Source organism: Calypte anna, chromosome 14 (genome assembly GCF_003957555.1).
Source record: "Calypte anna isolate BGI_N300 chromosome 14, bCalAnn1_v1.p, whole genome shotgun sequence".
NCBI classification, from domain to species: Eukaryota; Metazoa; Chordata; class Aves; order Apodiformes; family Trochilidae; genus Calypte; species Calypte anna.
The window spans coordinates 9,561,834-9,585,991 of NC_044260.1; the positions used below are offsets into that span (position 1 = coordinate 9,561,834).

Genomic DNA, 24,158 nt, shown 5'->3' on the forward strand with positions numbered 1-24,158 from the left:
TAATTTCAGCATAAAACATTGAATAAATACCATTCTATACACATGCCAAATTAAATCATTGTTAGAATTCACAGTAAAAGAATGCTGCAGCAGGCTAGATCAGGAATAAGCAATTAGATGCAGCAATTTTTCTGCACAGGTTCAAAGAGGAAAAAAACACACCTTGGAGCCTCTGTGCACATTTTAGGCAAAAGTATAGTAAAAGGCCTGGGTACAAGACTAGTAATCCATGCCTCCAGGTGACAAGCTAGTGACAAACTACGGGAATTATCTGGTATTTTTAATGTGAATTTGTTTTCTGGACTGTTCTGTACTGTAACTATTTTTCTGCAATATGCACCTATTTTCCATCAAATGTGCTGTTTTTAAGTTGCCCTGACTCTCTTTGTCATCTCTCTCTAAAACGCCTCCTGCTTGCTTCTGCTTTGGCTCATCAACTAATAGTGGTCTTGGAAGTCTTGATTTTGATACCCAAAACAGCATTAAGAGTGCAGTTGCTGTACCATGCCCTATTAGCATTTAATAGACTTCGCTGAAAAAGGATTGAGAATGTCACTCAACTCCTGAAAAAAACCCAAAAGTGCTGACCCAGAGTTGGAACAAAACAGCCATTAACAGTATTTTAAGGATTATCAATTATTGGACAATTTAAGGGAGTTGAAATGGGCTTCCAATTGCTCAGTTTAAATCCAATCCAGGACAAAAATGACTTAAAATAGCTGAAGCTGAGCAACTCCATTTTTGCTGAGTGGTATTCACATTAGAGAAACCATAAAGCTGCTTTTGTGCTGCAAACCTTTAAAGATCTCTCAGCAGTCATGGATTGAACAGAGTCTCATTTAAGGTATTTCATCTATGTCAAAGATGAAAAAAAAACGTGGCAGAGTAGCTGGGCCATTATCCTTACCTGTGCTGGAGTTCTTCTGTTGCTAAATGACCAAGGTAACTCTTCAGGGCTACATGACTGACAGTTACCAACAGCAACACATTCACAAGCAAGAAAAAGGATAAACAATGTCCTAAACAGACACCAGGATCCAGCAGACCTTGTCCTGGCTCTGCCACAGACTTGCTATGTATCCCTAAGCAACTCATCACTCAGTTTTTACTACCTCTAGACAGCAAATTGCCCACATACTGGTTTAAGTGTTCATGAAGTAGAGGTCTGATTGACAGTTAGCATGTGGATACCAGCAAAATAAAAATAGCACAGTTCAAGCTTCCTACAATATGACTTTGGGACCCTCTGTGTTACTGATACACCTCACCTTCTCCACACGTCTTGGACAAAGATGATGAGAAAACCCCCAAATTAGAATTAAACCAGCTAATGTTTGTGGGGCACAATTAGCTTGTCAGTATGCTCACATCAATGACAGCAACAGAACTTTTGCTGGTAATTACTTTAAAGATTTCTTTACAGTATTCCACATTGATTTGTCTGAAGCTACTGACACTAGTGTAATGCATTCTCTCATTTCTCATTTTGTAACTTCAGACTTCTTTTAATGTTTGGGGTTGTTTTTTTTTCACTTACTGAATTAATAGGCATTTAATTTTTTTGTTGCTTTTCATCACAGGTGGCTAATGTTCCATTTCTGGCTGGCATACAGAAGATGAAATGTGATCATTAAGTTAACACCCAGTTTAACTATACCAGTCTGCATTTAAATTGAAGCAAAAATATGCATAAATAGCTTCATACTTACCTCTTCAGTCTCTCATATGTAATAACTTGAAAGTTTTACTTCTATATTGTAATTATTTTCATGCTAATACCTTTTTGTGCATACAGTAATAATAGTTTATTTGTTTCTCTGTCAGTGAAAATTAGCCTGGAGATAGCAGAGCATATGAAATAGTTCCATCTTGTCACTGGCTGTGACTCACCTCAGCGTTGTCTCCACTTTTGCTTTATGAGTTTTGGGCTTTTACCAGAAACAGAGTTTAATAACAATATTAAATAACAATGCTAGAAAATAGTTGATTAATGCATGCTGACCTTAAATCAAATGAAACTTTTCTTCTTTAATAAAAAAGTACAAGACTTCTGTGAGAAGCTGTTCAGAACTATGTCTCAAAACACTAAAGGTCCTGTTCATCACTCGGACAGAGCTAGTGCTTTATTCACAGGCTTAATATTGCTAAGATATTCTCTCCCAAGTAGTTTATATCCCAGGAGCTCAAACCATTTTATGAAAAGTAATTAGATATCCTTCAGCATAGTTGCTGCCAGGTAGGCCCAGCAGTTATCCACAATATTAGAAAAGACACTTAGACACAAACACATTGCTCATTTGTAAGAAGTTACAAGGTAGGAATCCTGACCTGCAGCCTCTTCAGAGGCTTGTATTTCCAGAATGTCCTCACATCTGTGCTCTATTATTTCAGGATTTCTGGAAATACTGTGTTCTAATTGCACCTTTTCCCTTAACTGTTGCCTTAAAAATGCATACTCTTCACAGGGGCGGTATACTGTGCTGGGGGTTATGAGACCTATGGACTTCCCTATATAAAGGTAATTGGCAGCTGCTAAAGCAGCTTACTTAGGCTTTATCTGTTAGGTAGAGAGGTTTTAAAAACCTGGAAGTTTGATACAAAAAATTATATTGTTCCTTAACAGTGCCCAAGGGAACACACAAAGCATTGATTGACTTCAGTCCCTTCTCCCTTGAAGACCATGCCTACTTCTCTAGAATTGTGTCTTAATCTCTTCCACCAGTGTCTCCATACTCACTTCTCTATATCCTCACTTAAAAATTTCTTCCCATTTATCTGCCTGGTCTGATTTTCCCTCTTAATCCAGTTCTTGCTAATCTTTCTGGTATGTTCACAGCACACATTCTGCTATGAAAATAAACTAAACCACTCAGATTTTTATCTTATTCTACCTACATCTCTAAGGTTGCAGATAACTAGTATCTTATGGTTTCTCTATTTCCCTCCACTTTCAAACATGTGGTGCCTTGCTTACATTCTTTTGAAAACACTGCATAATTTTGGATAGCTTTCAAAAATACTTTATCTGGTTCAAGCACATACTGAGTGGGATGTGAAGGAGAATCTTGTGACTGTTGTGCACGAACTCAGACTAGACTACTGCTTGTCACACTAATTCTTGTGTTGGCTCTAAGCATATACTCAGGGTATTGGGCTTGTTCATGAGTCCCCTCCCGAATTATAGAAATCACAGTATGATGGCTGATCTGATCCAAGGGCTAACACTGGGGCAGCTACAGCTAGAGTTGCATAGGGGAAATAAGAATTACATAATTGTTTTGTTTTCTGAGCTCTTGAGAACTACTTTTAATTTATTTGCCCACTTTCTTCATTATGAAGTGAAGCCAAAATTTGCAGACAATACTAGTAGGATAACTTTCAAAAATATTGTATACTATCTATAAAGAAAACATGTTCTTTGTATCCTTTAAAACTTTCTTGCTTCCATTTTGGGAAAGCAGGTCTTTGTGAACTAAGCTCATGCAGTGGCTGTTAGTAGAGATTTTTGTAGTTTCATTCCTACTCCAATTTTCTCTCTGAAATTCTTCTCAGCAATGCTTAGTCTGTCAGGAGGGACTTTGGAAGTCATCTCCTCATAAGTAATTGAACATCTTTTTTCTGATGCTTTTTGTCTCCTGCGTTCTGCATAACCATGCTGAGTACAATTTGACTTCTCCATTTTTATTTTTCTAGACCAATACAGCTGAAACAAGCCTGCTTTCAGGAATATGTCTCCACTTGGATATCAAAACATTCAGGCACTCTATTTTTCAGTTTCTAAATTCCTGTTAAAAACGAAGGCCAAGTATGGTGAACCCTCAGAATAAGGTTTTCCAGAGGCCAAGTTGCTCCTTCCCAAATTCACTTTCTATAAAATTGGTTCCTTCTATCTTTGATGAACACAGTTCATAGCCCTGTTTCTATCAATTACAAGAGGTAATACATGAATTACAGAGAAATAATCATGGGAGGCTTTACTAATTGCCACATAATCACTACAAGGTGCTGTTTGTCTCAACTGATGTCATTGTCTTAGTGAGAAACACTCAGCCCCTTGAAGGATTAGGCCCCACATCATTTCTAACCATGTGCTTGGCTCTTTGCTAGTGGGTCTGGGCTTTTGCTGGTAGTCAAGCAGAGATGACTGAACCACATAAAGTGTTTCAAGAATTAAAGATGAGAAACCTTCATCAGTTTGCCTTGCCTGCACTTGTGCCAAGTACAGGACTCTGAAGAGTTGCAAATAATTGCTTTGAGTGAATTTTGCAGAAGTCTATGGCTGTTCTTTCAAAGTTTGTAGTGATACTAATCAAGGAACTGTAGCAATAGTTACATGTTGGGTGGGATTCATTAGAGGCAAGATAAATTCTGACTAACAAAATTAGTATCACTTTGGCTTAGGGATTCTTTCACTTCAGAATGGTTGCATTGAAAGTAATAAGCAAAACAATGTGTAACCAGCCAGTGTAGCATCCAGCTAGAATATGCTTTACTAACTGCATCAGTTACCCCATAATCACATAGCTCTGTGATTAAATTTACATTTCTAAAAAACTATTATGAGTTTGGCTAGCATAATTCATTTGCTCTTCTTTTATACACAGATCAACTTGATATCATTTCAATGGCTGAAACAACAATGATGCCTGAGGAAATCGAACTTGAGATGGCAAAGATCCAGAGACTTCGGGAAGTCTTAGTCAGAAGAGAATCAGAACTCAGGTTTATGTAAGTATCAATACTTCTGGGAAAACACTATGCAAAATTAATCAAAATAGGAAAGAATGCTATTTAGAAGACTTTTATCTGCCTGACATTTTAAAAGGAAGAAAGATAAAGAGCATCCAAGTTAGGTGAATGCTTGCAAAATGCCGTTGGGAAATAATTTTTGCAGTTACAAGGAAAATTACCATTTTTATTCAGCATCATTTGCAGAAGACATAAAAGGAACCTATTACTTACAAAAGGACACTTTAGCAAAGTGCCTGGCTACAGAGCATATTTTTACACCTGACTTCAGTCCTTTGTGGGAAGAATATTTGTCTGAGGAAAATATCAACAGGTAAGGGGGTTGGAGCTACAATCTAACGTAATTCAGGCTTTATACCTCACTTCATTAGTGATCTTAGTTCAAGTCACAAGAGAGCACATTGTGTTCTGGGCTAATAACAGCCAAGATTTGACATTTGTTAAATGGAAGCCATTAGGTTATGAACACAAAACACATTTTGATGTATCCAATTAAATAGAAATGCTTCAAGAGATATTTTAAAATGACCAAAGGGTCAGGCATAGGAGCTTCACTGGAGGTTAATGAGTATTTATCCAGTTCTGATGAGGAAGTCAGTAGGGTTTATATTCCAAACTTTCTGAATTTAGCAGAACAGGAACTATTAATACGGAGTATTTTATTTTTAAGTACTCACCATGAGTACCTTTTGCCATAAACTAACATCTTTGCTGACAGGCCAAGAACCTCAGTAGTTCTAACCAGACCATTTGCTTTAATGAAACTACAGTAGCCTGAGAAAACTCACTTACTTTCTTCTCCCCTTAAAGTACAAAGATAGGATTGGTACTTTAACCCTTACACCTGAAGGTTAATTTTAGTGTCCTGACTTGCATTGCCAGAAGCTGAAAGCCCCACCCCAAACAGCAGACATCTGTATCTTGAGTATTGTCCCAGAAGACTTTAGCCCCAAATCACTGCTGAAAAACCTTTGGCAATAAAGACTAGCAATAGTGACTCTGACCTTTAATAATACTGTAGTACAAATGAAAGAAACAGCAAATGTTTTGTTACATCTACTCCTGGTAGTCAAATACCTACTTGGTTCTTGACGTGTACATAAATCCAGTCTGGAAGAAGCTTCATCACTGAACCCTGCACTTTTCTTGACATTATCTGTATCAAAGCACTGAAATAAACTGTCCTAGTGAATGAGAGCCACAGCAGGCATCTGCCTGCCACCTTTTTGCATGTTCTTTACTTGCTCTGTTTGTTCTTAAAATCCAGCCTATTCATTCTCCCCATGCTCACACTCATCACTTTATTGACTAGCAGGTGTTCTGAGTAAGGAACACAGAGGAGCCTGCTTATTAAAAAGGAACTAATCTGACATTCATACCATGCAACAGTACTCTTTCTGCATTAGATGTAGCCCAAACACTCTGCCTGGTGCACTGCTACAGAAGAACACTCCCCAGTGAATCACTGGCTGAGTAAAGAAAGCTCTTCTGAGCATCAGCATCCACCAAGTTTGGCCCCAATATTAGCAAAGCAGGCAGGTGAGAAAGGCAGCACCTGCCAGAGATGGCCTCACCTTTTTGTCTTTTCTAAGTAATATAAAGCCAAGTTAGTAGCTGCTGTCTTTAGCAAGAGGTACTGAGGTCTGTGCCACTACCACAGATCTTATTCCTTCAGCAGAAGCAGAGCAAGATGACCACCCGAAGTAATTTTTTGTCTATTTCCTGAAGCAATGCATTTCCAGTGTCCCAAGACCAAAAGTCTAAATGTAGGTAATTCATTTTAGTAAGTGTTCTGACAGGACTGGATTATCCTATGAATGATCTATACAACCAGCTGTATGAAACTGAGCTGAGAAAGGTTTAAGCAGACTACTTTGAACAAATGGCAAAAATCAGTACTACATCTATGCTCAGACCACTGAGTTCAAGACAAGGTTTAATAAGAACCAGATCTCTCTAGTTCTTGTACCTGCTTTAGCTTTCCATTGAATTATAACAAAAGGATAAAACATATATATATATATAGTAATAGAGAAAATGTGTGCTGTGTTTGTATTCTCTTTTTTCCCCTCATGCTGTTAACAAGAGTGGCAATTCGAGATAAATTGGGATTTTTTAGTTTTTATAGAAGCATGAACACAATGAAATAATTTTGTAACACACACACATCCAGCCACAGCTTACATCTCTAGCTACCTTTTAAAAAGTAATGGTTCACTTCTCTGTATGTCTGATTTTCAAAAATACTGGGTCAAAGTACATGGTAGTTGTGCTTCAGGAAAAAAAAACCAAACAAAACAAATTAACAAAAACCCACAAACAAACAACACCAAAAAAAAAAATGAGCAAAAAAGCCCCAAACAAAACACAAAAAAACCCAAAGAAAAAACAAACCAGGGTTTCTACTTTGAGTAGTATTACCCACCCTAATTGTGGCCACAGCTCTCTCCTGTTAAAGGCACACAGCCCGTCAACTTTTCTTACACACGGCAGTAACTACCAGAATTCTTCACAGAACAGGCACTGCATTTTAACAATATTCACACTCAAAAATAAGAAGGCAACACACTGCAAGCTAGACCTCTTGCTGATGGGAATCAGAGCAAGTTCTTCCCCTTTCAGAGTAATGCAGGTTTAATACATGGAAGGAACTTGCTCCAAGACTGATTGAAATTACTGTTTTTCTTGAAGATACACAGAGAAAACATAGAAGGGATAATACAACTCAAATGTTACTGTTGTTTGAAACAAAAACAGGTGTTGTCTTTAACTGTTATGTCAACATTTTGCCCTGACAAACGCAACAGTCATTAAGTAAGGACATTTGGGAGAGAACTTTTCCAGGTTAGCTAGCACAAAAAAGACCCTGAAACCAAGCCCAACTGAAAAAAAATACCAATCCTAGCAAGGTCTGGATGCTCAGTAGACCTGGAATTGGTCTGCATTTTCCCCACTTCTGAGCATGAATCAGTAAGAACTTCTCATTCATATATATGAGAATATTGGTAATAAAATATTCTTTTAAACAGTCCCTCAGCTGTGATCTATATAACATTTTTCTCTTCAAGAGACATGAATTCTAAATGAGGGAGTCTAGCAACATGGGCAGACAGCTTTCCTTGTGAAGCTAAGGCATTGAGGCCTTAGTTTTATTAAGGTAATAATGAGGTCCATATTAACTTCTCCTCACTGAACATAATAATACCAATAACTAATGAAGTCTGTAGGACAGCGAAAGGGATCAAGAGAAATATGCTGCTCTTACATCACTACACAAATGTTATATTACAGTCCTTGCAATTGGTAGTATCTCAGTATCTAAATAAAATCTTTACTGAATAGTCCATCGTCACTAAAGGCTTTAGAAGAGCCACCCTGTTGGGGTAAAAGGAGGAGCAGGATGGTGAAGAAATAAAAGCCAGATATTTCATCATCATTATTGTAAAGCAAGTCCTGAAATATTCAAGAATCCTGCAGTGATACTAAACTAAAAATTAAAAAGGTTTAATAGTATTATGCTATTAAAAGGTGGTGCAGAGTAATGTTCAAAAACCATAGACAATGATCTATATTTTTCTTATCATAAATATCCAAGCAGGCTTGTTTGCTCATCTGTAAGCCTATGTCTATGAAGCATACTAGTAGTTCAACAGACCCAGATTTTAAATTTCCAAAATTGAGGAATATTTCAATTACACTTGAGTAAATTTCACATACATTTCTGTGATTAGGCATTGAGTTAAAACAAAGCTTTTTAGTTTATGATTTTTTTTTTTTTAGTTTATGAATTTCCCCCCACCTCTTTGCAACAGTCCTGCTGTGAATAATCAAGTTGCTTTGTGCTGTACTAGATATTAAAATTACTCACAGTCTTCTCTCCAGGCCATCAACAGAAAGGTTAATCTCCTCAGGAAGAATTCTTCCACCTCTACAAAGAGATTTAGACACACAGTCAGCAACAGGAACTCGCATGATACTGCAGTCAGTCACCAGATAAGAGAACTTACCTGCTTGTTTAAGGAAAGGGCAAGTAAAATTCCTTTAGTCGTGGGCACACTTTATTTTTAAAGTTTAGAGGGAGTCCTTTGGAGGGTCCTTTCTCTGCAGAGCCACTCAAGGCTGTGCCATCTGCCTGCTTGCCCTCAGGGGTGACAGGAGCTCTGAGCCGCCTCAGACAAAATGGCCGCCACACCACACAAAATGGCTGCCCTGCCTGTAGGGCCCCTGCAGCCCCATTCCCCTGACACCCACCTTCCTCTTCCAACAGCTTTGAGGAATTTTTTTCCTCTCTCACACACTCTGTGTGCTCCCCTTATTGTCTGCTGGGCTGTGGGGTGTAGAGGACCGCTAAGGCCCTTAAAATCAGTTTTTTTCCTAGTGACCACCTCCAGTGCCCCTGGCTGCAGTGAGAGGCAAGACAGCACCGGCAAATCCGTCCCAGGAGGCTTTATGAAAAGTGGATGTGGGGCTGTTACATGGGTGTAACCTCCACCAGTCTTTTACAAAAAACAATCCCTACACTGTGCGATCACATTTGAGCTCAGGCAAGTGTAGCCACAGCAGAGCAGATGCTCCATGATTTGCTCTCTAATTACATTATCGAATTCTCTTTGTCGCCAGACCCTGCCTCACATAGTGCACAGGGTGGAACTCCTCAGGATATGGTGAGGTTATGTAGCAGTTGTGGCTGTTTGGAGTATCTCTCCTCCTATGCTACTGCTATTTTGAAATGTCATAAATTTGTGCCAGGAGCTGTTGTGATCATCTCCAGCCAGCTCAAGAAATTAAAATAGAGCTTAAAACCATCATATGGTATCTGTATCTCTTCTTGGTTTATTTTCAGAAGGGATGAAGACTCAGCACATATTGATATGAAGGAGACAGTATGCATCAGTTTATAGCCAGCCAGCATTCCCCCTCATTTCTCAGGCTTCTCTGAGCTCATTTCTTAAAATATTCTCTATAAAGAGTTTTGGGTCAACCTATAAATTTTCAGTCTATCTTCGCTGTTGAGGAAAGCAAACATACCACTTCAAAACATGCACTTTCTCCCTTTTTCTAATTTTCTTGTCCCACTTCCTTTTCTCCTTTCCTGGAAAGACAGAATACCCAAAAGCCAAGGGAGCTACTCAGCCAGTATCTTCTCCGTTAGTTACTGCTATGGATACATGAGTGTGCTTCAAAAGCAGTTCAGGATTCACATCACTGAGAGGCATGGAAACCTACCATGTTGAAAGTCAAAACTAAAAATGGATAACTCGTGTTAGCTCAGTTTAGCTGACAGAGGAGACAGGCAGCAAAACCTCAGACCTCTGTATGACATGGGAAAAAACCCCCGAACTTCAAAATAATTTGTAGTGAAAAATTAATGCATTATATAATGTATTAGCATATTCTGATCCAGTAAGTATTAATAGTATTGGTGAGATCACCCAGAATTAATTTCTCTGCCTGGGAATGGAAAAGGCAGGGAGCACTGACAAATAGCATTCACTGTCATCATGAAACATGTTCCTTTGGAAACCTGCCAGTGCCTGGTACTGCTGGCTTTCCAGATGGAAAGTAAAACTTGAAGCCAGCTATACTGGCTGACCTTGAATGAAAACTGTGGAAGGTGCTTCCACCTGTGATAGCTCTCTTGGGAGTGGTTATTTCTGCCATGTACGTGATGCTGAATAGCAATTTTAAAAATATATTGGAAATACAGAATATTAAAGAGGTTGCTTTAGGCAAAACAGTTTTACTTACCTCATTAAACTTGTTTTATCTGTAATATATGACAAATAAAATAGCGTATTTGCCTAATGTCTGTGCAGTTATTACACTGCAAAAAAGCCAAATTCACCTCCACATTGACCTAGTAGAATTAAAAATGGTCATTGTCTTTGTAGACGCTATTAGATGCCTCCCTCTTCTCCAATGTGCTCATAATATCAACATATCAAAATTATCCAGAGATACATTAGGATTTTTAGACCATTTTACACGATTATGTTTGCTTACTTGTAATCCCAGGATAGTAGTAGTAGAGGTAGCACAGTCAGGAATGGCCTATAGGGTATTGCTCATAATGGTAAAATCTCAGATTTGTATATACTTGTCAGCTTGTCAGTTTGATAAGATAAGGTACCATTAGGGAAAATGCCAGTCCCAGCTTTATGAGGGTATCATGGCTGTCACGCTGAGGCAGCCTGGTGTGGCAGTCTCCTGCAAGACAGCATTAATCTGTGGCTGTGGCAGGATGTCCCCATTTACCTTCCCTGTTCCAAATGCATTGCAATGGCGTTTCATCTTCAAATCCCCAGAATCCTTAAGAAAACAATCAGGAAACTGTTAGCTAGAAAATGGCCCAACCTAATCTCTGTAATGAAAGATGTCAGACATTCAAATCTTGAGGCTTCTGAGATTAGGGGCATTATTTCTAGTGGACTGCCATAGATGGGGAAGGTCAAGTTCAGGTGAGGGTCTCCCAGCTGTCCAGATGGGAGCCTGGAAGCCTCAGGAAGAGAATTGCAAAGTTTCAGACTGCACACTTTAAGCTGAAAATACAACTCAGCTCTTTAAGGAAAGAAAGATGCCTTTGGTTCCTTTTGACCTTTCTGCAGACCCATCTCCTTTGCCCTGGTTTGACAGCAAATAATCAACACTAGAGGAAAATATGATATCACATTTTCAACTGGATAGCTATAAAAATGCTACATTAAAATGCTAAGAAAGGAATAAAATTGTTAGTGGTATATGATAAAAAATAATAAGCAAAGTATTTAATAAATTGCAGACTTAGTACCTGTTAGTTGAGATGTTTGTGTCTTAAAATATAAAAAAAGGAAGAGTTCTCATAATTAGGAAAGCAATTAGTAGAAAAATTTCTCTAGTGTTTTCTACATTGAATATATGCTATCATTGTCTCAAATCTCTGTTAATAGAAGAGAAAGCAGCTCTGGGTATCTTTAATCCTCCAAATTAGTCATTTTTAGGTCAGTAATTTAGCACTGTATTTCTAAATGCAGCTTTAAATCCCAAGCTAGTTTTAATTTTCCAGTTCTTAGCTACCTATGGTCTGGTTTGAATGAGTAGATAGTAGAATGAATTGTCCCAGGAGACCCTGTGTCCAAAATAATGTGTTCATAATACATCATGCATATATAGTACTCACTGTGGCCCCACCCTTTTGCAGAGCTGATCTTCCTATAGGCAAAGATGCTCTCTAATGATGTGTAACTCTTGACCTGTGCTATTTGGGTGGGCTTTCTCACTTGCCTTCTGCTATAAATAGGAGATGATAAGATCAGTGATGATTCAACAGTGAATTGAGCAGTCCTGCAATGGACCAATTGTAAATGTTGAATTTTATACCAGGTATCTTCATGTTCTTTTTAAGCTTCCATACCCAGTAGTTGCTCTTCTGGTTTTAAAAATAAGTAAAAGTCAATTATGGAGGCAAATTAAGAATTAAATTTACAATTGATTGTGCTAGAGACAATACATACCTAGATCTGGAATTGCCTACTTCTGCTGCCTAATAACAAAAAAATAAAATTACCAGACCAGTTTAAATGAACCATGGACATAAGTTGGCCCTATGCTTTTACATGCAGTCTTCTGTATACTACTGTGATGGTGTTAGATACTTCTGAGTTCAAATCCTCTATTGTATGTTTTTAGACAAATTAACTTAGTCAGTTTTTGCTATGTAGAGAAATACTCTCCTCCATCTTGGGGCATTTCCAGAAAAGCTCCTCCCGTTACTATTGAAGTTGAGAGTTAAAACTTGGTAACTGGCAAAGGAGATGGCCAGGCTCAAGAGAATTTAACAGTGTCATTGAGAATGAAATACAGACAGCTTCTTGGGCACTCCTCTGGATTTCTGTAAAATATGCTTAAAGTATGATCCCCAGGGACTGAGATTTCAATTGTCAGAAATGACAGCTGTATTAGATTACTCTGCAAGTTGTGGTCCAGTGCTTCTATTCACTGTTCTGCCACCAGAGAGCGCTTTGAACAAGAAACTTAGACCACTAGTTAAGGTTAATCCTGGGATTTGTGATGTGTAACCTGGGCTGCCAAGCAGCCTGGTCAGCAATCTGTTACCTTAATTGCCAGCTCTGCATCTTCCATCCTGAACAGCACCAGGTGCTGAGCTAAATAACAAGGTGATAAAAACACACCGTAATGACTCAGAAAATGTGTGCTGTATTCATTAAATGTTGCCTGTGGTATCACAGGTTTATAATTAGAAGCTTTAAGAAACTACAATGAGTTGACAAGGGCAAAATGGAGTCAAATGTAGAAGAGGGGCTTACGTAAACTTTTCTTCTGTTCCCAGAACACTTTCAGCATTCCAGATTCCTCACAGCTTTGGCAAGGCCTTAAATGCCTGCAGTCCTCAAAGGCAGCCTCCTCTCATATTCCTCCTCTCCATCTTGGTCCTTATTTTAATGAATCTGCAGCTTGACAACACAATACCATCTTTGTAGCAATTCTGTTATTTCTGTATAGCTTTTTAGTTCAATCATCCAAATTTCTTCATCACTTCTGGCTGCCCTTAACTGGTGTTCATTGTGTTCATTGGTGACACCAAAGACATGATTTTCTTATACCTTCTCCAGATACATATAATTATGTTAACATGCAGATTAGCATGACATCTGATTCTTAAGCTGTCTCCTAAATCCATACTATCAAAGTCTTCAGGAACTAACAATTACAAGCATTATATTTCTGGGACAGGAATATATTAAAACAGAACAAAAAATAACCTAAGTGCCTGCAAACTCTCTTGGAAGTAAGGCAAAGAAACTAACAAAATCACTCTACATTTTTAACTTCAAGTACTTCAATGCAATAACAGAAGACAATCTCAGACATCCTCTTATAAACATGCTAGAGGGAGCAAGGGAGCACACATCTATATCTAACTTTGAAAGTAATTCAGCAAAGACAAACTCTCCAGCCACACTGAGCTTCTTTCCTTGTCCTGAAATCCATGACAAAGATTTGATGCTTATGTAGCTATTAGTAGCTCTTACTCTCAGATTTTGAGCCTTTTTTTTTTTTTTTTTTTTTTTTTTTTTTTACAATTAAGGGAAGCACTTAGTGATTTTCCTACTGCCTTTTACTACCATTTTTTACCTTTTTTTAAATCCATGACTCTAGATGATGCCTGTGTCTCACGCTAGCTAATCTGGTTTCCTTCCTCAGCTGAAAAGCAGAGAGAAAAGTGTAGCTGTAATGAAATAATTTCTATTTAAGGAGAATTTCTGTACCTTGTACAGAATGTTTATTTTTTTAAGTGTAGCCTTTCCTTACCTTCCACAGCCTCTGAGACCTGCCTGGATGGGAGGTCTCCTCTGTTTCCTTGCCCTGCTCCCCCTCAGTCCAGATGGTGCACAGCAGAGGTGACTCATTCTGTCACCTCACTTGTGGATCTGATGGCAATGACAGCACTCAGAGCATTCTTCTCCTACTAACCTGACCAAAGAAACCTAATGAAGCTGAGTCACTGCCAGATTACTGCAGACTCTTCCGACCCACTTATTTTCCTGTCATTCTGTGACACATTTAGAAAATCTTTTGTTCATGCTGTTTATACATTATGGCCTTTTTTTTTTTTTTTAGCAAAGTATGCTTTGATGATATAACTTGAAGTACCGAGAGAGAAAATAATAATACATGCTTATGTGATATTCCCAAACATGCAGAAGGTTTCTTGCAATACGCTATCAAGAAATAGAAAGCAGAATTGCAGACTGTATCAGGAATACATGAAAGCACTGACAGTTCATCCCTAGTTCAACACTATTGCAATTATTCCAGGAATGGATTTGGGCTCTTATAAAAAAATGCTTTATCATACTCATAACTCATGTGTTTAACATTGCTAGGCAGACACTTAAAGCTCAGCTCTGGGGGAGAAACATATATTGTTTGCTTTACTGATGCTCTTTCTACAACATGAGAAATTATTTCACAGAGACAGGAAAAAAATGTACTATCTATTCTAGAGAACACAGAATTCAGCAGAAGTTTTTTGCATGTTGCAAATTTTACACAAATGTCTCAAGCAGCTTTGCAAATAAATCAAATGGGCCCAGAGGGTGTCTGTACCCTATTGCAGTACCCTACCATACTGTGCCTATAGGTAAAAAGCCATTGTGTATTTGGTACAGACAACCAACCTGACTGTACTTTTTTCCTTCAAGGAGAGCACCATGAGCACAGGGATGCACAACAATTCCCACAAGCTGGACAAAAGGCTGGGTAACTTCTCTTGCCTGTCTTGCATTCTGATGGATGTGACATAACCTAGGAGAGGAAGTATTACAGAATTAGGCTCACCACTGTTTCTCCAAGCTTCTCTGGAGAAGGTTAGGAGACCCAAAGGAATTTTGGTTTCCTACTCTGCAGATTCCTGTTCTAAGATACCAAAAGCTATTTTTACTTCCTAAAGAGGTTTGACAGTAATATAAATATGCTCTCAGTCAAACCCTGCTGATTATCTATCTTTCAAATGAGAAATCCACTGGGGTTTCATTTTTTCCAGAAGCAGCATTAACATCTCCTGGGCCTTCTGTAACTGCTCACATCTAAGAATCAGAGCATAAGAGGGGAAAAATAGAAGAAGGGTTTTTTTCCACAAGGAGTTGCTCTTTTCTTTGAGGACAGCAAGGTGGCCTTGCCCAGGACAGCAGCTGTAGGCCTACACTCCATATTATTTGCTAGGAGATCTGGGGTTTATAGTTAAAAGCAGCTATACCTCCTGCATTCATTAAGTCAGATGAAGCTTTCACATGATTTTTACAAATATGTCCCATAGCCCCCCTTTAGTCATTTAATCATATCTATTTTTTTTCCTAATCAGCTCCACAGAGTGGATGAAACACAAAGGGTATTTGACACAGATGGAAGGAAAGATGGTCTATGTGCTTAAGGGGATTGGTACAGATGGTGGGTTTAGTCTTTGTCCATCGTAAAAATGCAATAGCCTACAGAACTGGGACTCTGGAGAGGTCATCTGGCTTGTGACTTTTAGAATTCAGATTGTCACAGAGCTGTTACAGCCCTTAAGTGCTTAGCTACATATCTGTATCTCTCCTGTAAGATCCTAGAAGACATAAACAAGGTTTAGACCTCAGGAAAGAGAGATGCTAAGAACACATATGGAGAGTGCTAGCTAGGTGCTCTTCAATGAGATTTTAGAAGAGCCAAAATAATAGGAGGAATTGCAACTCCAGTTGCAATATGAGGCCAATACCTTTGCCATAAATTGAGCATAGTGGCTGCAGAGACTACTGAACATCAATGATCTTATTCACTTGAAGCATACTGCCTATGGTCTTTTAAATTCCTGAAAATCCTGAGAGAAAAGGCAGTGACATTAACTTCTGCAAGTTCCCTGAAGAGGGTAGGGAATCAAACAGATACAGTGAAATACACTTTCAGATCTCCTCAGTACAAAGCCTAACCCACAGAAAAATACATGAAAAAAAGTGTATGTCCTCTCTATATGAGCAGAAACTCACGGTTCACTTCACTAGTTGAGTGCCTGGGCCCTAAATATTATTTGAATACAGCAGTTCAATATTGAACATTTCTTATGAAGAAACTGCTGTATTTGTTAACCATGGTAATTTTCCTGAAATGTATTAATACTTGTTATATTCATATGACACCCAAACTGCACGAACATTAAATGATTAAGGAGCTGGGAGGCTTGCTCACGTCCCAGCACATTTTGAATACTATTCTCCAGAGAAGACAGTGTTTAATATTCTTCATAAAAGTAATTTTAGTACCGTTTAGCATGCTGGCTCTCAAGAGTAAAACAAGCTTTGCTTTTGATCAGCATGAATAATATGAGGAGCCCAAGTAGGAATAATCATCAGCATGAAAGTCTCTGCCTCCAAGTGTCCCCAACATATGACAGTGAACCATGGACTAATCTTGAGGCTGGCATCCTCATCTTTCCAATAAAAGCATGGCTTACAGGACAGAGGTACAATGGGAGGGCAGATCCCCAGCAGGGGTATACAGTGGCACCTAAGCAAGGAAAAGAGATAAGCAATAAAAATTAGAGATATTTCACTGTCCTATTTTGGGAAAGAAGCAGCAAAAAGGCAAGAGGAATAGCTGCCACAGTTCAATGAAAGTTGTGGAACAGGAAAGATAGTTAATCAAAGTGGTAAATAATAAAAGGTTCAACATGTTTTGAAAATATGAGCAAAGCAGCTGAAGGACAACTCCCTGTGGAGCCCTGCCTTCTATGCAGAGGCAGCAAGGAGAACAAAAGCTTGTGTTGTGAGTAAAAATCTACTTTGTACCAGAAACACCTACTTTTTCCACTCCTTAATTCTATGATTTGATATTATCCTTTGTACACACACACACACACACACATACTCTAATCTCTTGGATTTCCTCTCTTGAAATACCTCTGTGACAACCCATGTTCTACCATAACCTACCTTCAGCTGCTTAGGCAACAGGCCTTCAGGCAGAGGATTATGAAACAAAGACTCCTATCTGTGGGTTAGGATAGTGTTGGCGACATCCGAGATGAAGAATGTACAATTAAACACGAAGGCTGTTCTTGGTATTCTTCAGGGCATGATTTAAAAATGAAAGCCCTGATAGCAGCCTTCAGAACAAATACCTGAGCCTTGGCTGCCTATATGGCTGACACTAAAATGAAACATTTGCCAGGAGGCTAATGCTGACATTTGGTAGCTTCTAGAGGAATGACTCAGTATAACACCTCTCAGGATAGGTATCAGTTTCAGTAAGAACTGAAGGTGCAGTTTCTGCTAATGTTAGAGGATTTTTTTTTTTAAGCTGTCTTCTGTATCTTAATCGACTTTATGCACACATCAAGGATTTGAAGTATCCTTAACAACTGTGAAGACATTCACACAAGGCACAGGACTTCTGAATAGGTAGATGCCAATTTACAACAGTTTCCAGACCTTTGGCACTAGGGATAAGTGACTAATAAGGTCAAAATGAAAATTGGTAGTGGAATAGGAACCTTGTCTTGACCATCCAAATAATCTTTCAGCTTCTGCTGCCCTTTCCCAGGCTCCCTGTTACTTTCACCTTTGCTCTTTTTTCTCTAGTGAAAACTGTTGCTGCAATATGGCATACCTGTCTTTTTCGTGATAATTAAATATAGAGACCCTTTCTAGAATATTCTTTGACAACCAAAAAATCATGATGCATCTGAAATAGTCTGTACTGCCACGTATGACCTAGACACAAATTAGATCCCAGTAAGACAAGCAATCAGGGGCTGAACAGACATTTAATATTAATATCTCTTGCTAGATGTTTAAATTGATGAACAAACAGTAGTGGTATCTGAACATTAAATATCTGCATTTCAAGCTGACGCACAGGTCCCAGGCAGGGGACAGTGTCATATACACAGATGAGATCTGGCTGATCCCAAATACAGTTTGTCCCTGAAAGTGTTTTGTTGTTTTTTTGTTTGTTTGTTTGTTTCTGCAGGATGGATGACATCCAGCTGTGCAAAGACATTATGAACCTTAAGAAAGAGCTGCAGAGTCTGGTTGCAATCCCAGGTAATGGGTATCTCCATCCCAATACTAGGATAACGCTTGGGTGATAGGTGGGTGGCAGTGGTGTCAGAAACACACACACCTCTGGCCCTAACAATTGGAAATCTCCTCTTATATGTTTGATTTTCCTCTCTATCCCCTAGACCTTATTTTTTCTTCCCATTTTCTTTCTCATCATTAATCTTCTGGTCTCTCAATTTCTTTTCATGCTGTATTTCACTGTACCCTTGGCAACAGTTTTGTAAGTATCACTTCCATCTCACACATACCTGGCAATCTCGAGGGAAATGAGTGGCACAGAGGTTGTCAGAAAAGACAGAGTACTGAGACACCCAAAATAAATGGGGGAAAAAGGAGGGGCATTTACATCCATCACTGTGCACAGGATGGGACTGCTTTTTTCCTAGATACACCAATTAATTGTCACATCTGTAGTTAAATCTGCCTTCTAGAATAAAGTAAATCAAGATTCTACAGGAATAAAGAGGCAAAAAAAGTCTTTTTCCCCAAGTTCTCTGCAAATTTGCTGCTCAGAATTATGGGCAGTTTTTCAGTCCTTAACTCCAAACTCCATGTGAAACCAATGCTGAATTTTGCTCTGCTACAGTTTTGCTGGTTTAGGTCATCACTACAGCCCTATTCTATTCAAAACCACCAAAGTACAAGACAGATCCTGCAAAAGACTCAGGCAGCTGCAGTGGGCCATTTACAGTAGATACCACATGGCCTATAGCACCTTCCAGAAATATTTTGCTGCTGCCTATTAGGAACACATTTTGTTTATGCTCATTTTTCCCCCATTTTACTGTGCAACTTTAAAGGACAGCTTTCTCTGCAGGGAGGAGAGAGCAAGGTCACTTATGAAATAAGAAACAGGGATCTACTCTGAGACGACAAATTCTTAGTTGTATAAAAACTTTTCCACTTTTCTTTGCACCCAAAAAAAGTGGACTTAATCTTTCTTACTTTTTTTTTCTGCTGAAAATTCAGCATAAATCACAGGAATTTTCAACAGGTAACAATGTATAAGTCTCACATTAGTCAACAATCACCTTCTTTTATAATTTCTACAAGGTAAAACACAAAAAATACATCCCAGAAAAAGAAGCCTTACATTACACTACTACCACTGGCAGACCATAATTCAAAATTCTCCAGAACTGCATTTAGAGAACCACAAAATGCAGTACAGTAAGAGCTGTATGAAGATACAGTCTAATGCATCTGAGCTGTGTTTTATGTTCTGACTGAATGTAGGAGCTATTTTAAGCAACTAAATAAAATCAGACAGTTGAAAATTATTTAATACAACTTAATTTTGGATCATGGGCTTCAAAACAGTACTGGTAATTTCTGCAATAAATGCATTCTTTATTACGTGAGATAAAAGCATTTTGAATGTATTTGAGACAATGAAATTCTGCAAGTCTTGGCCTCAAAGTCATACTCCCTCCTAGTTAAAAGCAAGTCTTAATTTAACACATTTAACAGTGTCTTCTCAGCTAATCAAAATTTTCATGTTCTTGAGGAAATATGTGGGCTGGGATTTGCCTCTGGCTTTCTTTGCTCCACTTGCTAAGTTTGAAGATTTTTGTCTTAATTACATTTGCTTTATAATCTTAAGTTACAGCTCTGTAATCCCTACCATTCATGACTTTCAGCCAGTGACAGGCACATTTTTCACATAAAAAAAATAATACGCAGACAACTGTAATGTAGTCATTACAGATTGGGCAGTGGACAAGGACTTATATTAATTAGATTTTTAAATCTTGGCAAAGATTTTGGAAGGCTTGGCAAATCCCACACAGTCTCCAGACCATTAAACTAATCAGACTCAACAGCAGCAAGTAGAAGAAATAAAAGGCAGCAACCAGAATTTCCCACGGTTTTAGTAATTCAGGTCTGAAGAGCCATTTACTTCAATCTCCATTTTTTTCTTGAACATTTGCAATATCCACCCCAGAGCCCCTCACCCTTCTCCCTAGAATCTGAGGTAATAGTTTCTTTTTGGTTTTCACTAGAAAAAGAAAAAACAAAGATGGAGAAACAAAGAGAAGATGAGCTGATTCAGAAGATACATAGACTGGTACAAAAAAGAGATTTTCTTGTCGATGATGCAGAGGTGGAGAGATTACGGTAAGAACTAAAACCAACTCAACTTAGTAATGAGATTTCACAGGTCTAATATTACACTGGAGTGAGTAACAAAATTTACATCAACATTATTGGGAGATAACTGATCTTTCAAAACAACTTAGCACGTAAAAAGCCTCTTCCTAGTTCTATAAGGAAAAGATTTCAACTAGATTACTGCTCTTGATTCCCAATGTGATTCAGTCATCTCATGAATACAGTGGGGCTTGGTCTCTTACTTTCCTACCAGAAAGTGTCTGGGTGTTTACCATTAAAAAGAGAAGGATTTTTGCTGCTACCATAGTATCCTGTCGGGATGAGAAGCAGACATGAAAGACTACAAAGGCTATTTGTAGACATGTAAGATCTGAAAAAAGAAATTAATGTGGCTGGGGTTTATTATTACAGTTCTCACCCTGCCATAACAAAAAAACCACAATGAGAACAGTTACTGACACAGGTCTACGTAACCTAAAATATAAACAAGATCAGAATGGTTTCCTCTCAGTATCTTAGCCCTAAGTTGCTAAGAAACCAGTGATCTTTCTCAAAAGTTTATTTCCAGCTGTTGCATTGAAATCACAACAGTGTACAAACTAACAGTTTTCTTTCCACTGTCTCTTTCAACAGTAAAGATTCAAGGCTCATCAATCCATTTATCCTACATGACAGTATCTTTTCCAACACATTTAAATTCTAAGCAAGCAAAGGACAGGAGAGAAGAAAGCTTGCCAGAGTCCTGCAGCTGATCAAAGAGAACTGACCAAAGTCAGCAGCTGACAAGATGCTTGATCCAGTAATATAATCCAGAGTTCTCAACTGGTAGCTCAGTGTGCAAAATTGCAAAAAACTCATCAGCAACCAGACAATGCAGAAGCCTAATTATAGGCTACTGAAAATATACTGCTATGTACTATGCAGAAGTGAATGCATTAGTGTTAATTCACATTTGCAGTAAAACCTGAGGCTTTTCTTGACAATAAACTCTGCTTTTTCTCTAAGCTGAGATATTAAATCAGTGCATTCTTGTTAATGTTTAAGTAACAAAGTAGCAAAGAAACTAACAGGGAAATATGAACAAACACAACCAAGGTAACCAACATAATCTTTTTCTTTTGAGCCTGCTGCTGTCATCTTGAGAGAAACACACCTCATTTTGATCAACACTAACAGCAGATGATCATGAAATCCAGTCTAATGTCTAAGCAGGCTTTGAAAAGTCAGCAGCACATTCACCCTGATAGGTATCCTCTGCTTTACTTTGTAGAGGAGACATCATAAAACACTTGTGAGGCCAGCTTAAAATGGGTAATATATTATGGTTGAAATCCCCTGATTAGGGAATATAATGAACTCAGTGTTATCAGAGACAAGTACAGAACCTTGGAGAAAATTCTCTGGCTTCTACAAGTTTGTTACTGTTTTCATTTAGTAAGCAAAAAATTTGTTGTTAAAAGAACGAAGTAGTGAATTGTTTATAGTTAATTGTAAATAGTGCAGCTTTTACTGTCTCATTCACAGAGAAAACATTGATACTTCTGTAACAGATTTACATTCTTTTTTTCCCCACCAGAGAGAAAGAAGAAGACAAAGAGATGGCTGAATTCCTTCGCACCAAGCTAAAACCCTTAGACAAAGCAACACAATCTCCTACCAGTGAGTTCCTAAACATTAAGAAAAACAAGAACAACAAGAAAAAGTCCAAAGAAAACTGGATAAAAGAGTATTTTCAAAGGCCATTTTCAGCCAGCCTCTTTCAAAAGCTAGGTTGAGCTAGATTACCCTGAAACAAGATAGTGCATCAGCAATTGATGACCACTTAAAATTCAGATGCCCAGTTACCCCTCAAAACTGACTCCAAGTCATCCATGATTACTTTAAAATGGCTTTATATGTTTTAAATATGCAAAGTGTATTTGAATATATATTACCACAACTTGCAAGTAGATTTCTTTTTGCCAATCATTTTCCTACATGTGGTTCTACAAAAATAATTGGAAAAAAATTAAGATCTGTGCTAAGATATCTGAAGCAGTTTGCCTGTTTTAATGCAGTCAAGATAGGAATTGTAGAAAAGGCTGCAAACTTCCTCAGCTGCCATGAATTTTGTACATCCTAGCAGCATAAATATTTCTCAGAAACTTAAGTAAATTACATGATCCCTTGGGAAGCCCTTAGCTGAAAACTGTTAAACAAAACAGTCACAGCACAAACTCAAGTTAACACTGATTTGGACTTGTCTCAAATTGAGCTTTTAGGCAGGGAGACAGCCCAGAAAGAGTAATACCCTTCTTAGATAGTAAATTTGGTCTACCAGCTGAAGAGGTGGCTCCAAACACACCACTTTGCACAGATCAAGATCTTCCTAAAAAACTTCTAGGGGGATATGGAATGATTGAGAAGTTCGAGTACAAGGTTGTTATCAAACATTAAGATGCAATTATTTATACCCTTTTGGTTACAGGCAGCATGTTTCATCTCCTTTGTTAGTTTACTTCATGTCATTGCTTTTAAATGCAGTATTATAGACAAAAAGATTCTTTTCACCCTGAAAAACTAAAACCTATCTTTATTTTTTTCTCCTAAGTACAACATCCCAGTTGATGCCAGAATTAACACCAGCAGTATTGCTTTTCTTTAGCTCCTTAGTTGTTGGGGTTTAAACACAGTAAGATTACCTCATGTGTAATGCCTGTTACCCAACCCTATGACTGTGAACATGGGACTCCTGGATTGAACAAGACAGAAATTTACCCTCTCACTCAGATCTTTGTGTTCTTTAGCCCCTCTTAACTCCTCGCCCTGAAGAGATAAGACTGAGCTGCTTGAATCCACATACCAATTTGGTTACTACCAAAGTATTAGATGTATTATCCAAACTAGAGTTGAAAAATGTGGGGAAGTAGGGTAGGAAATACTTTAATCCAGAAGTAGGAGATATAGTTTGATCAGTTCTTGGTTTTAACAGTGTCCTGTTTTGAACACTGCAGGCAGCCCAGCAGAAAAGAAGGCAGAACCTCCTCCAAGCAAGCCCACCATTGCCAAAGCAGGATTGGCTATTATTAAAGATTGCTGTGGGGCCACACAATGCAACATCATGTAGCTCTGGGCTCTCTACCATCTTTGTCTTCAATTGTTTTCATTGAATGAAACTATAGGGTGAGGGGAACTACCAAGTGTCCTGCTAACAGAATCAAGAGCAACTGGTACAACAGTAATACATGGAATGTACAATGGGAGGTTCTTCACTGTTGCATGGATCACTCAGTACGCATGCCTAAAATCAAAAGAAATCTATATAGTGGCTGTTCAGTGACCAGAAAAGATCTGTAGTAGAGTCAACAAAACCACCCCAGTGATTAAGTGATAAGAAGGCTTGTTTCATCCAGTAAAATGTAAACCAGCAATTTGAATAGGCTATCACTTTCTAAGAATGTTGTGCACCTCCCCCCGTGACAAACAGCACTCAAAAATTGCTGAAATATCTCATTTTGGCTACTTTTCAAAACAAAAGCTGCAAGTAGCAATGCTGTATATAGTGCAACTGATAGATGAGGCAACTTTAAGATAGCTGATGTTTCATACAAAACATCTACCAACCTAATGTGATGTTCAACTCTTTGCTGTTGAGTTTCACTTCCAGTTCTTCCTGAAGAATGAGTGACAAAGATGCTAAAAGTACAGTTAGATTTTTCTATA

At 38.3% G+C, this 24,158-nt stretch overlaps 1 protein-coding gene across 1 annotated transcript in view; it reads left to right on the forward strand.

Moving 5' to 3' along the window:
* The window catches only part of BMERB1 (bMERB domain containing 1), a 34,130-nt gene extending 10,411 nt beyond the window's left edge, over positions 1 to 23,719 (forward strand). Inside the window, exons 2-6 of the mRNA XM_030459811.1 lie at positions 4,605 to 4,728; positions 18,253 to 18,326; positions 20,348 to 20,462; positions 22,033 to 22,115; positions 23,450 to 23,719. Coding sequence (XP_030315671.1) covers positions 4,605 to 4,728; positions 18,253 to 18,326; positions 20,348 to 20,462; positions 22,033 to 22,115; positions 23,450 to 23,562 — 509 coding nt within the window. The 3' untranslated portion in view covers positions 23,563 to 23,719. The remainder of the gene's footprint in view (positions 1 to 4,604; positions 4,729 to 18,252; positions 18,327 to 20,347; positions 20,463 to 22,032; positions 22,116 to 23,449) is intronic.
* Positions 23,720 to 24,158: the final 439 nt, after the last annotated feature.